The 11,347-nt window shown below is 49.7% G+C and overlaps 1 protein-coding gene and 1 long non-coding RNA gene across 2 annotated transcripts; one reads left to right on the top strand and one right to left on the bottom strand.

Moving 5' to 3' along the window:
* Positions 1–1,519: 1,519 nt before the first annotated feature.
* Positions 1,520–8,947, bottom strand: LOC130150996 (ankyrin repeat domain-containing protein 40-like). The gene is made up of 5 exons (XM_056342479.1): positions 8,600–8,947; positions 7,757–7,905; positions 5,790–6,275; positions 5,055–5,230; positions 1,520–4,323 (listed from the first exon to the last, which is right to left on the bottom strand). Exons 1-5 carry the CDS (start codon positions 8,728–8,730, stop codon positions 4,180–4,182), a joined length of 1,086 nt encoding a protein of 361 aa, XP_056198454.1. The 5' UTR covers positions 8,731–8,947; the 3' UTR covers positions 1,520–4,179.
* Positions 8,948–10,025: 1,078 nt separating this feature from the next.
* LOC130156685 (uncharacterized) lies at positions 10,026–10,795 on the top strand. The gene is made up of 2 exons (XR_008824558.1): positions 10,026–10,136; positions 10,643–10,795. It is a non-coding gene; the product is annotated as an uncharacterized LOC130156685 (long non-coding RNA).
* The last annotated feature ends 552 nt before the right edge of the window (positions 10,796–11,347 follow it).

The following is an 11,347-nucleotide window of genomic DNA, read 5'->3' as shown; positions in this document are numbered from 1 at the left end:
TAATTTGGATGCTTAGTTATTCTGTGGTGTTTGTGGGTTTGGGGTTTTTTTGTGTGCCATCAGTTAGTATTTAATTTCAAGCTTACTTGACGTTTGTTGGATCGTGTGTCCCCTAAGAAGTACAGCTTATGCTGCAGTTGGTTAAGAAGTTCCAGAAATCTCACAATAAAAACGTAGGCCTTGAGCCTTCATAAAGCAGTTAAGACTTTTTACAGCATTATCAGAAAGATGCCCCTGCTGAGGCTGGCCGTCAGGCTGCTGTGTGGTGCACTGTGCTATCAGTTTGGCATATTAATCAACTGTAGGCAGCTGATAACAGCCAGGGTCTGCATGTTGGAACAGATACAAGGGAAGAGGGACGTGCCTTATGCTTTCTTGTAACGCTGTAGTGCAAACAGACGTGGTTCTTGTTGGAAGAGAACCGCGACGTGTACCAGTCGGCAGCAGAGACAGTAAAGTGTGCTTCTGTGCTGTAAGGCACTGAATTGACATACTTTTTTTTTTTTTTTTTTAAAAAAAAAAAGCATTATCCTTCATATTGGCATTCAGGACTTGACTACACGTGTAACTGGAGTCAGACACAGCCAAAGCACTATTGTAATGTGCTTGTTCTGATTTTGGTGTGCCTTCTATTGTCTGTTTGCAGGGAAGGTCTGCGCGCCGGTCCCTCTGGCACAGTGGAGCGCTGCCGGTGCGGTGAGGAGGGGTGCCACGTGCAGGCAGCCACGTTGCCTTTTTGACTTCTGTTGTTCTAAAGCAGACACCCATGCAGGGGCACAGGGGATTGAGACTAGGTGATGGAGTGGATTTGAATAACTTAAGAAAAATTAATGCAAGTGGGAGCAAGTAAAATTACAATTTAAGTTCTAATTATGGAAATGGCATGAACACCTATTACTTTAAAACTTGTGTAAGAGACATGATTCAGCTGCTGCCTGGATGTGCTGCTGCTTCCAGCAGCTAAAATATTTGTCTTGCAGCTCCTGAGGCATGTATATGTATAGTACGGTGTTTTCACGTCCTTATTTTGCAGGGGTATAAATGATAAAATGAGGTACCTTGCAATAAATTGGACTGGCGTTCAGCTTCTGACATGTCTGGTAGCAGAGTCTTTATTGCGTTGAAGATGAAGGAAAATGCCTTCAAGAGCATAGGAAATGTTGTGCCTTTCTAGTAATTACCTTTAGATTTGGTTGTAACGAGCATCTCCACAACAAATTAATCTGTGTGAAAAGTATCACCTTCAGCACTTGAGCCCGAGATAAATACCATCTCTGATTTTGTAGGAAGACTAAGCGAAAAGCAAGTAGCTTATTTAAGTAAGTACCTCCTACGTGCTTTCTCCACACTGGCTTTGACAGCTTGACAGGCTTTTACTAGGTGTTAAAAATACACTGGCCCATGATTTTTCAAAGTTCTGTTAAAATGTTAAGAGCATCCTGTCCACTCTACAGTGCCACGTATCATCCCACACACACGCACCCATCCCCTATGCGTCAAAGAATCAAAGAGATGTAGGTACTTGAAACAACTGATGTACTTTAATATAAGTGAAGAGTAGCAATGTCAGTTCAGTACAAGTTTGTAGTGCAAACAAAAGTTGTCCTTGGAAGAACAGTAAGTTTTGTAAACTTAGTTTCAGTTGTCATACCAACGGTTTATTGTTCAAAGAAAAAAAAAAAACCAACAAAAACCAGTTAACGTAACTAGTGTGCCTTAGAGTTTATCAAACTGCATAAAACATACAAAAATATTTCTCTGAATGCATAGACTTACTGTTATTATTACAGTCAGATCATGATTAAAGTTTTAGTTGTATCATGTTAACAGTTATTCTTGGTAGAAGCTAGAGCAAATAAAGCTTTTTTTTTTTTTTAAAACCAGCTGCTCCTGTAGCTGAATGTTCAGTAATTAGTGGAGGCAGTCTTTACACTGATTATTCCTAAACAAAGGAACTGAAAGGAAATTAAGATACTGTTAATTTTGAGACATTTAACGACTACTGTTTTTCAAACAGTTATTGCACATAATCTGAGCTAGCCTCCAAGCTATGCTGCAAAGATAAATAGAGAATTGTTAAAATCGAAACTCGCTTTCCTGTCCTACCAGAAAAACAAAGCGGGAGCCATAGTTAGGAAATTTTACTTCATACTGCATGACACACAGTCTTGAGCTTACCAGGACTTGAATCAGGCTTTACAGAAGTCCAGCTCTGGAGAGAGAAGGGCCAGGACTGAGGGCGGGGAGTCAGCAGAGTTTAAGTCATGAGACGTTTATGGAGCAAGCGAGAAAGGATAATTATTCTGAATGCGCTAAGCAAGAAGTTTAAGCCTAAATAACTTGGTGTAAATCCTGAACCCAGAATCTAGCGTCTCTTCTGCTGGCGGAAGGGGGTTCTGTGTCCTTCTGACGGGTTTGCTTGTACTGCCCTTGCTTGGAGGAGCCACCCCAAGGGTAAAGCAGCTGTGCTGCCTGCAGCTAAGCCAGGGCGGCAGCCACGCCGCTCCTGCCAGAACAAAGGCGTTGATTGTACTGCTTACAGTCTGAATGTCAACATCACAATCCAGATCAACAACAACTACTGTGCACAAATTCTGCTCTAGCGCAGCCTAGGAAAGCAGGAGGTGGAAGGAAAATCAATACTGTTGGGGTGGGGGAAGCAAGCAGCTCATGCCCAGAAAAAACAACTCCTTCACCTCTCCACCCACCTCCTCCGTACCTGGTTAAGGTTTTTGGTGCAAAGGTCATCATTGTCGGTTTTGGTACAAAAGAAAACAAAAAGCCTGCTGAGGTGTAACTTTGCAGACTACCCTGTTAACAGGAGAAGCTTCAGGTTGTTAGTAATACTCCAGCAACGCTGTGACTTAAATACTTTGCTTTAATGATGACTTTTGCCATTCATGAAACCACAGATTGACGTTGTGTTACCGACTTGCTTAAATGCAAGTTAAGCAGTCTGTAGCTTCACCAGAATCTGGGTTTTGTTCCCCAAAAAATCCACTGAAAACACCTGGAGGCATTCAGCCCTTTCAGTATTGATCTGGCCAAAACTTTGGACACTGTAAAAGTGATAGTAGACTCTGCAACATGTGAAGTTACAGGTTATTTCTTTGCTAATGGTATAGGTTTCCAGTTTAGTATGGCTAATTAAGAGCATGGTACGCTCCTTCCAGTTGTGATACCTCGAGTATACCGTTGTGCTTCTCCTGCTCCTCTCACAGCAGAAACTTAACCACACACCCTGCAACTGGTTAGTCAGGGTGGGCCGTAAAGAAAATAGTTCCCTGACTTAACTGCACCGACTTGTGGTGTGAGTAACGCATAGTCTCCTCGCGCTGTCGGGAAAATAAATAAATGAAACTATGGCCACAGATCTGTAATACCTCCCAAGCTCCTGACACATAAGTGCGTTCTGTCGAAGGGCACTTGAGCTTGCTTTTGACTTAATTAAGGAGCAGTTAAGAGAGGCTTCCGTATTTTTTTTTTTTGTGGAGGTGAAGGGATGCCATCACTTAAGTTACAATATTCTCATATGGGAAAGAAACAAAATACTTAAATACGGACACTCTTACTCCACTTATTTCCAGTCCAGTGCAAATTTTTCCTCTGTCACTTCAGAGCATTAAATACATCCAGCCCAAGCATGCAAGACAACCCCTCTTGGTAAGTCTTTGTGAAGAAGGGGCAAGAGTTTTAAGGATTTGCAAGTTTTACATCTTTAGATGGCAACTGTTCATTGTATGCCAGATACCCTCTGATATTTTAACTTAATCAGAAAGTTTAAAAAAATACCTATACACACACCCCCCCCCCCCCCCCATTTCCTGAATCCGTCTTCCATGAGTCTTATTTGGTCAAAGAGTGGGAGTACTCAACATACTTTTTGTATCGATAATTAAGTCTTTCCTGCCCTCTGTTGCCAAATACAACCAATAAACTTCATTTACATACACTGGAAGCATGTGATTTTAGTAGACAAATGAGGTATCCCTTATCTGAATACAGTATCAAGTAAAAAAATAAAAGCAAAGGGGATATTAAATACAAAAGATAAACTATTAGTTAAAATAGTAACCCTAACAATAACTTAAGGTTTTACACACACTTAATTCGCTGCCTTCAAAAGGCAGCAGCACATAATGACCAGGTTTTCATACCCCAGGTGCATCTAGAAGAGTCTCAGTATGTCAGCTTTGATGCTCTGCTGTTGTAGCACGGTCTCTCAGTCAAAGTTGATGCAGCATTTCTGAAAGGAGAGCTGTCACTTTTCACAAGAACTAATTCCAGCTCTTGGAAATCCTGAAGTCTGGCAACATCCTTGTCCTTTAAAAAAACAACACACAGAACGACGCATTGCTTCTAAACATAACTGGTTATTATTATTCGTAATAATAGCTAAAGGAAGTAACACTAATTCCAGGGAGGTCACACCCAATGATAGGAATAAATCATGAAAGAAAAAAACCCCTACCAGTATACACTTTCTCTTTCAAAGCGTGTTTGCTTCCCCCCCCTCCTCCTCGAGCTGTACACTTTTTCCTCCTTGAGCCTCATTAAGATGTGACTGTGTGTGTGCCCGTCACTTAACTAAGAGTCGTGACCAAATACATTTAATTTACAGGCCTCCAGAATAGGTATTTTGGAACAGAAGAGTACGTTCATTTGTTTGGTGCATCTTTAGACTATTCACATGCCAATTTGTGGGTTTTTCCTCTTACTATTTGTCCTTTTTAGGCAAGCAGTGAAGTAGTATATGGCAATTATGTTAAAAGCACACTGAAGCACTGTTTCTGATACATTTAAAAAAAAAAAGCTGTAAGTTTCATGTGCTTCAGGAGCTGGAAATACCCTGCCTGTTTTTGACAAAGATATTTTAAAGTTATGATGAAGTTGTAAGAAAAGTCCAACATCCTTTTGAATTTGTGAGCTTCAGTCAGTTTTTGGTTTTTTAACACCACTGCGTTTTGCCAACCTTTTTACAAAACCACCTTTCTGATGTCTGCAAGATATCTGCAAAATGCAAAGCCAGATTAAGCTCCGATTTCAATTCTTACCTTTCTTACTAGTGTGTTCGGTAATTTTCTGATCTTCTCTACTTGTTCTGGATTAACGCCCAGTTCACAGCAGCTCACTCTCAGCAGATCTCGATAGGTCAGTTCCTGTCTGTCCAGTTCAATTTCAATGAAGTCATTGTCTCTGAGGTTCTGGACTCTCACCTTAAGCACAAGTTCTGATTGAAAAAAAGATTTAAAGGGTTTTTTTCCTCAAAGAGAAAACAGGGTTTTTTTGAGAAAAAAACCCCAACAAACCAACCCAAACCTAACACTAAAGTAGTTACCATTATCTTTTGAATTCAGATTTTATAATACAATGCCTATTACCTCATTGAGAAATACCGTGCATTTAATAGAAGCTTCCACTTGAACAGCAGGAAACACACAGCGGAATCATTTTACAATGTTTAATCTGTCCAGTCACAAAGGCAAGTTGTTACAAACTACCAGAGATGCATTCGATGCTATATAATATGGTGCAGAATTCAAATGTTTATGTTGCTTGGACTGATCTTTCCATCGGTTTGCATATTACCATGTTTAAACTACAGTGGAACAGTTATTAGCAGAGCAGAAAAAGAAGTTCTGGGTGCTCTTGGCCAAAGAATGCAACATCTCTGCCCTCTATTCCACTTGAGGCTGGAAGTGGAGTGATTCTTTAACTTCATCTTTCACCCAGTAACAAAACCAGGGAACAGAATACGATGGAAGGACGGGGAAATTACACTTCATTACCTTGCATGTTATACGGGAAAGTTCCCGTAAAGAAAAAGGGCTGAAAGGCTGGCGCGGGACCAGTGGGCGAGCTGTCGGTTTGCAGAGGCACAGCCTGCTTGGATGCCGCTGGAGCGAGCAGCCCTGGGCTGTGGGGCAGGGGCGGCTGGCACGCGGGGCCGTTGCGGAGCGCAGGAGGGGTGCCCTGTGGTGCTGCGCTGGCTGCTGACGGGGCGGGCAGCTGTTCTGCAGCGTCTAGAGCGGGACCGTCGTCTGCGCTGTTGCATGATGTATGTGTGCATATGCTTTCAACCTGAGTTGCTGATGAACAAGGACTAGTTTCGCCCTGGGAAGCGGATGAGATGGAAGCACTTTCATTCTGGGATTCTGCCAAGCCGTCTGGAATGCCTTCTTCGGTGTAAACATAAGGGAATGCTGGGCTGGCCAAGTAGTTTGCAACAATTGGCAAATTTAAATCCTTCCTCTCTTGACATTCAGTTTCTTCCTCTGTTAATCAAGTTCAAAAATGGGGGGTAGGGGAGGGAGAGAGGGGGAAAAAATACCCCACGTTATCGGATTGATCTGTCTCATTTTGAATATAGTTCTATTGTGTCTTAAAACTACATCACATTCTGAGGATGGTACTAAGGTATGGTAAGCATCTAACACCTGGGAGGTAATTAGCTGCAAACCCAAAGAAAATGTCTACAAATTTCTACAATGTATTTTGTTTTTTGAAAGCAAAGTGGGGGGAAAAAAATAACTGTTGATGGATACATAATTTCTAGCAGCATTAACCCAGCATTTTCAAAGGAACCGGTAGTTCTTCACTTAATCTCATTTTACATTGCTTTTAATAACACTGCTGTAAATGGCTTATTATGACCCATGCCAACAAATTAAACAGTATTTCTTCAGGTAAGTGACTTTAAATACCCAAGCCAACCCTCCTCTTGCTTAAAAGCACAGCAGTAAATGACATTCTCGCCAGACTGAGGATTACAGGACATTAATGCCAATGTCAAAGCAGTCCAGAAAGGTCTGCTCAATAGCACTACGCTCCCAGAATAAAAACCATTTAGGAGAATATAAGCGATACGTGTTTATCCCCCAGGAAACAGGAAAGCTTAACCAATGGAACAGCAAGGCAGCTACGAACAGAGTTCGTTCACATGCACTTGGACGGTTTAGATGTTAAAAAGAGACCATAAGTCATTTGCCATGAACTAAGTCCCAGAGCTGAGCACCTTGCCCAAAATAAAACAAAAATGCTCAAAGAACATGCCATTCCTTCAGTTATCACTGTTGTAACCCTAGTCACAATTTAGCTGTAACTTCATTTAAGGTAACCGTGCACTGTTGATGTAAGAGCATATTGTAGAGAGCAATTTAAGTGCAATTAGCAGAAGCTAGAACATAATTTCCAAAGGTGAAACACTTAAAAACATTAACCTGCGGCACAGCACCTAGATGCTGATAGAAATAGGGACTGGCAGCGTTTGGGAGTGTCATATCCGACTAGGTTTGCTGCGTGCACGGGAAGTGTAAGATCAGAGAATTACAGGGCAAAAACAAACCACACTGCGATCGCAGTATAACAAAACGCTCAGAAGCCACTGCAGCTGAAACGCTGCGGTTCCGAGTGGATGGGTAAGATTTCTTACGGCTGGCCAGCAGTCATTGCACAGCTGGGCAAGCCTCCACCGGCAGCCCTCACACTGGCTTCTGCTGGGTGACAGCAAACGGGACTGCAGCAGCATGGTCCCCAACGTAGGCAGCTCTTCAGTTTCTTGGTGACACTGCTGGGAACGAATGGCCTTCCCACCGAAATCCCCGTTTGCCTGAGCACGAATTACGGTTATAAATCGGAGCTGTCTAACGAGACGGCCCAAGCCAAAGTTTTGCCAACACCTACTACCTCGGATAAAAGCACTAAAACCGCTTTAGCCTTTCGACCGAGAGCTCTAGGCGACTTCCAGGCACGGTACCTCCCAAAATGCTGCGGATGTCGGCGCGGGAGCTGAGCTGGGCGGCCCGCTGCCCCTCTGCCGTCAGGGCCCGCGGGTCCGCGCCGGCGCTCAGCAGGCAGCGCACCACGGCGGCCTGGTTCCGCTTGCAGGCCCAGTGCAGGCAGGTCCTGCGGGGAAGGGAGGGAAGGGCAGGGAGGGCAGCGGGGGGTGCGGGCTCCCGCCGTCCCGCAGCCCCGGCCCCCCCGCGCACCCCCGGCCCCGCGGGGAGCGGCGGCCGCTGGGGGGCAAAGGTGGCTCCGTCGTTGGGGTCAGCGGCCGCGGGCTGGCAGCGACACCCGCCGGGGCCTGCACCGGGCACCGGGCCCCCCGCTGCGAGCGGCGGGGCTACCGCAAGGGCTGCGGGGCGCGGGCCCGGCTGCGGCTGGGACCCTCTTTAGCGCTAAACCTCGACCCTCCCGGGAGTAGCGCTTCTTTTTTTGTAACTAGGAAAGCTGAGAGGCACAACAGCGGCGGCCTCACGGCGGCTCCCCCCGCGCCTGGCCAGGGGTGCCCAGGGGAGGCCCCAGCCCAACCCCCGGTGCGGGGCCGGGCCCCCCGCAGCCCCCGGGCCCCCCGCAGCCCCCGGGCCCCCCGCAGCCCCCGGGCCCCCCGCAGCCCCCGGGCCCCCCGCAGCCCCCGGGCCAGCGCCCGTGTGTGACCCGCCTCCGCCCCGGCCCCGGAGCCCCGCAGCCCCCGGAGCCCCGCAGCCCCCGGAGCCCCGCAGCCCCCGGAGCCCCGCAGCCCCCGGAGCCCCGCAGCCCCCGGAGCCCCGCAGCCCCCGGCCCGGCCGCCCGTGTGTGCCTCCCCCCCGCCGCTCCTCACCAGCCGTTGATCTCGTTGCGGGAGTTGATGTCCGCCCCCGCGCCCAGCAGCCGCCGCACCTCCGCCACGTCCCCCAGCGCCGCCGCCTCCCGCAGCCGCTCCTCCAGCTCCCGCGCCTCCGCGCCGCTCATCGCCGACACCGGGGCGCCGGGCACGGTCTCCCCGCTCCTCGGCCCGGCCGCGGCGGCCGCTGCAGCCCCACCCCGCCGCGGCGGGGCCGCCGGAGCCCGTCACGATGCGGCGAGGGGACGGCGGGCCGGGCGGCCTCCTTCAGCGCCGCGCCGCCGGGCCCTCTGCGCCCCGCCGCCCGCCGCCCCGGCCCTCCGCGCCGCCCGGCGCCCTCACGGCCGCCGCCATCTTGTGCCCGGGGCCGGGGCGGGGTGCGGACGGCGCAGGGGCTGCCGCGGCCGGGGGCCTCCCGGGGGAGCGCCGGGGCGGGCCGGGCCGGGCCGGGCCGCGGGGGAGCCGGGCCGCGGGGCCCCGGCGGGGTGAAGCCGGCCAAGCCGAAGCGTCTCCTCCGCAGGGCCCTTCCCGCCCTGCCCGGCTGAACGGCCCGAGCGCTGCGCGGCGGCCGGCGGGGACGCGGCCGCCTTCAGCCCTGCCCGCCCGGGCCAGGCTGCGGCCCCCAGGCCGGGCGCTTGGGGCTCAGCGGCCGCGGGCTGGCAGCGACACCCGCCGGGGCCTGCACCGGGCACTCCGGCCCCTGCCCTCCTACTCCCGGCCACGGCCCCGCTATTCCCAGCCCCGGCACCGCTGTCCTGGCCCCGGCATCCCGATTCCCAGCCACGGCACCTCGATTCCCAGCACCAGCACCCCAATTCCCCGCCCTGGCCCCCCCCATTCCGCACCCCGGCACCCCGATTCCCTACCCTGGCACCCCAGTTCCCTACCCTGGCACCCCAATTCCCCGCCCTGGCCCCCCCCATTCCGCACCCCGGCACCCCGATTCCCTACCCTGGCACCCCAGTTCCCTACCCTGGCACCCCAATTCCCCGCCCTGGCACCCCCCATTCCTGGACCCAGCACCCCGATTTGCCACCCCAGCACCCTTATTCCCAGCCCCGGCACCCCCATTCCCAGCCCCGGCACCCCAATTCCCCACCCCAGCACCCTTATTCCTGGCCCCAGCACCCTTATTCCCAGGCCTGGCACCCCATTCCCAGCCCCGGCATCCCAATTTCCAGCCCCCGCACCCCATTCCCAGCCCCAGCATCCCGATGCCTGGCCCTGGCACCCCATTCCCAGCCCTGGCCTCTGTGGCACTCAGCTCTTCAGTCACTGCAGCGTGCATTGAGGAGCTCTCTGAACTCCCAGGTTTTGCATCTATTTTGGCGTCAGTGTGCACTGCCGATGAGAAACTGCCACTAAGCTGGGGGTGGTTTTTCATCGCCTTTCTTCCATCGCTTACTTTTCTTAATAGCGACATTATTTTTAACCTACCATTTAATTTAGGACTTGGGTTGCCGTGTTCCTGCTATGGCGTTTGTGGCTGTTACCTGAAGACTGCCTGCAGCATTCATGTCCTAACGGTTCCCAGGTATCTATCAATGTCAATGATGCTTCAAAACATGGAAAAAAGAACAATAATCTTCTCTTCCTTTTCATCAGTTGGGAGAGGCTGAGGCCCAAAGGCTGGACCTTCCAGTTTCTCTGGCCCAGCATCCTGCCTTGTGAACGCGGGAGGGACACACACCAACAGCGGTGACATTTTTAATTGCCATGACAAAGGTTACACAGTGACTCGGTGGCATTTTTTTGACACCAGGTCACATGCTGTTGCAACAGGTTAAGCAAAAATTTGGCCCGGCTCGTATCGAAAGACACAACCAACTGTATGACACACAGCTGGACTTAGAGAAGGGTTTCAAACGCAACTTACCCAGTGACAACTGCAAATTTGGACCTCAGAGACCTGGAAGACCAGCCTTCAGCTGGCTGCTGCTGTGCCCTAAATCTTTTTATTTCACCTTGCTTCCTTTTCCAGTTAAAGTTGCTTTAAACGATCACACTTTATAACCCGTCATCCCTTTTGTCTGTTTTCAGCATCTGTGGCATCAAGTTGCTAAACAAGGACAAGGCACACAAACATGGGGACCTGGTGATACGTTCTAGGAAGCAGAGCGCTCTCTTGCACATCGTGAAAGCTTTAAATCGTGAAATACGGAAAAAAGTGAACGCGAGAAAGTGGCAAAATAACCTTTTCCCAAGTCATTTCTGATCTCTCTCACAAAAAGCTGTCAGGAGATGAGTGCAGCAATAGCCCTGAAGGCAGCTGCAGAGCCGAGCTCGTCAGTAGGACTGCACCGTGCCACTAGATGTCACGGTGGAACAGCAAGAGGAGCCCGAAGAGTGGCTTTATGCCTCTTGCTGTAATTGTAAAATGCCTTTAAATTTGTCTCAGCACATCCATAGTGTCTCCATACAGCTTTGATCCTGCGGATTTCAAAGCTCTGCGCAGTGCAAAGGGACATTATGCAATGTTTCAATAACAAGCGCAGGGAAGCCCCACACAGCGAGCTGATTTCTTTAGGGTTATGGGGCTTTTTTTTCTTTTCTTTTTTTTTTTTTTTTTCTTTTTTAATTCCCTTTACTTGAGCTCCTCTCCCAAGGCCACACCAGGGCTTTTAAGGACTCGAGGCCGGCAGGCGATGCACTGGGATGGTCTCTCTCACGCTCTCTCGGGATGAGTATCCTACTCTGCCGTGCTTGTGCCAAGCCCTGTTAAATGCAACCCGGGTTCACCATTGC

The sequence above is a fragment of the Falco biarmicus genome, chromosome 1 (genome assembly GCF_023638135.1).
Source record: "Falco biarmicus isolate bFalBia1 chromosome 1, bFalBia1.pri, whole genome shotgun sequence".
In the NCBI taxonomy this organism is placed as follows: domain Eukaryota; kingdom Metazoa; phylum Chordata; class Aves; order Falconiformes; family Falconidae; genus Falco; species Falco biarmicus.
This window is presented reverse-complemented; position numbering and strand designations above follow the sequence as displayed.

Excerpts from the sequence above, each read along its gene's own strand:
- LOC130150996 (XM_056342479.1), bottom strand. The coding sequence starts at position 8,730 with ATGAGCGGCGCGGAGGCGCGGGAGCTGGAGGAGCGGCTGCGGGAGGCG. Across the intron at positions 7,906-8,599 it reads CGCAACGAGATCAACGGCTG|GACCTGCCTGCACTGGGCCT; the intron begins GTGAGGAGCGGC and ends CCTTCCCCGCAG. Across the intron at positions 6,276-7,756 it reads CATCCGCAGCATTTTGGGAG|AGGAAGAAACTGAATGTCAA; the intron begins GTACCGTGCCTG and ends CTTGATTAACAG.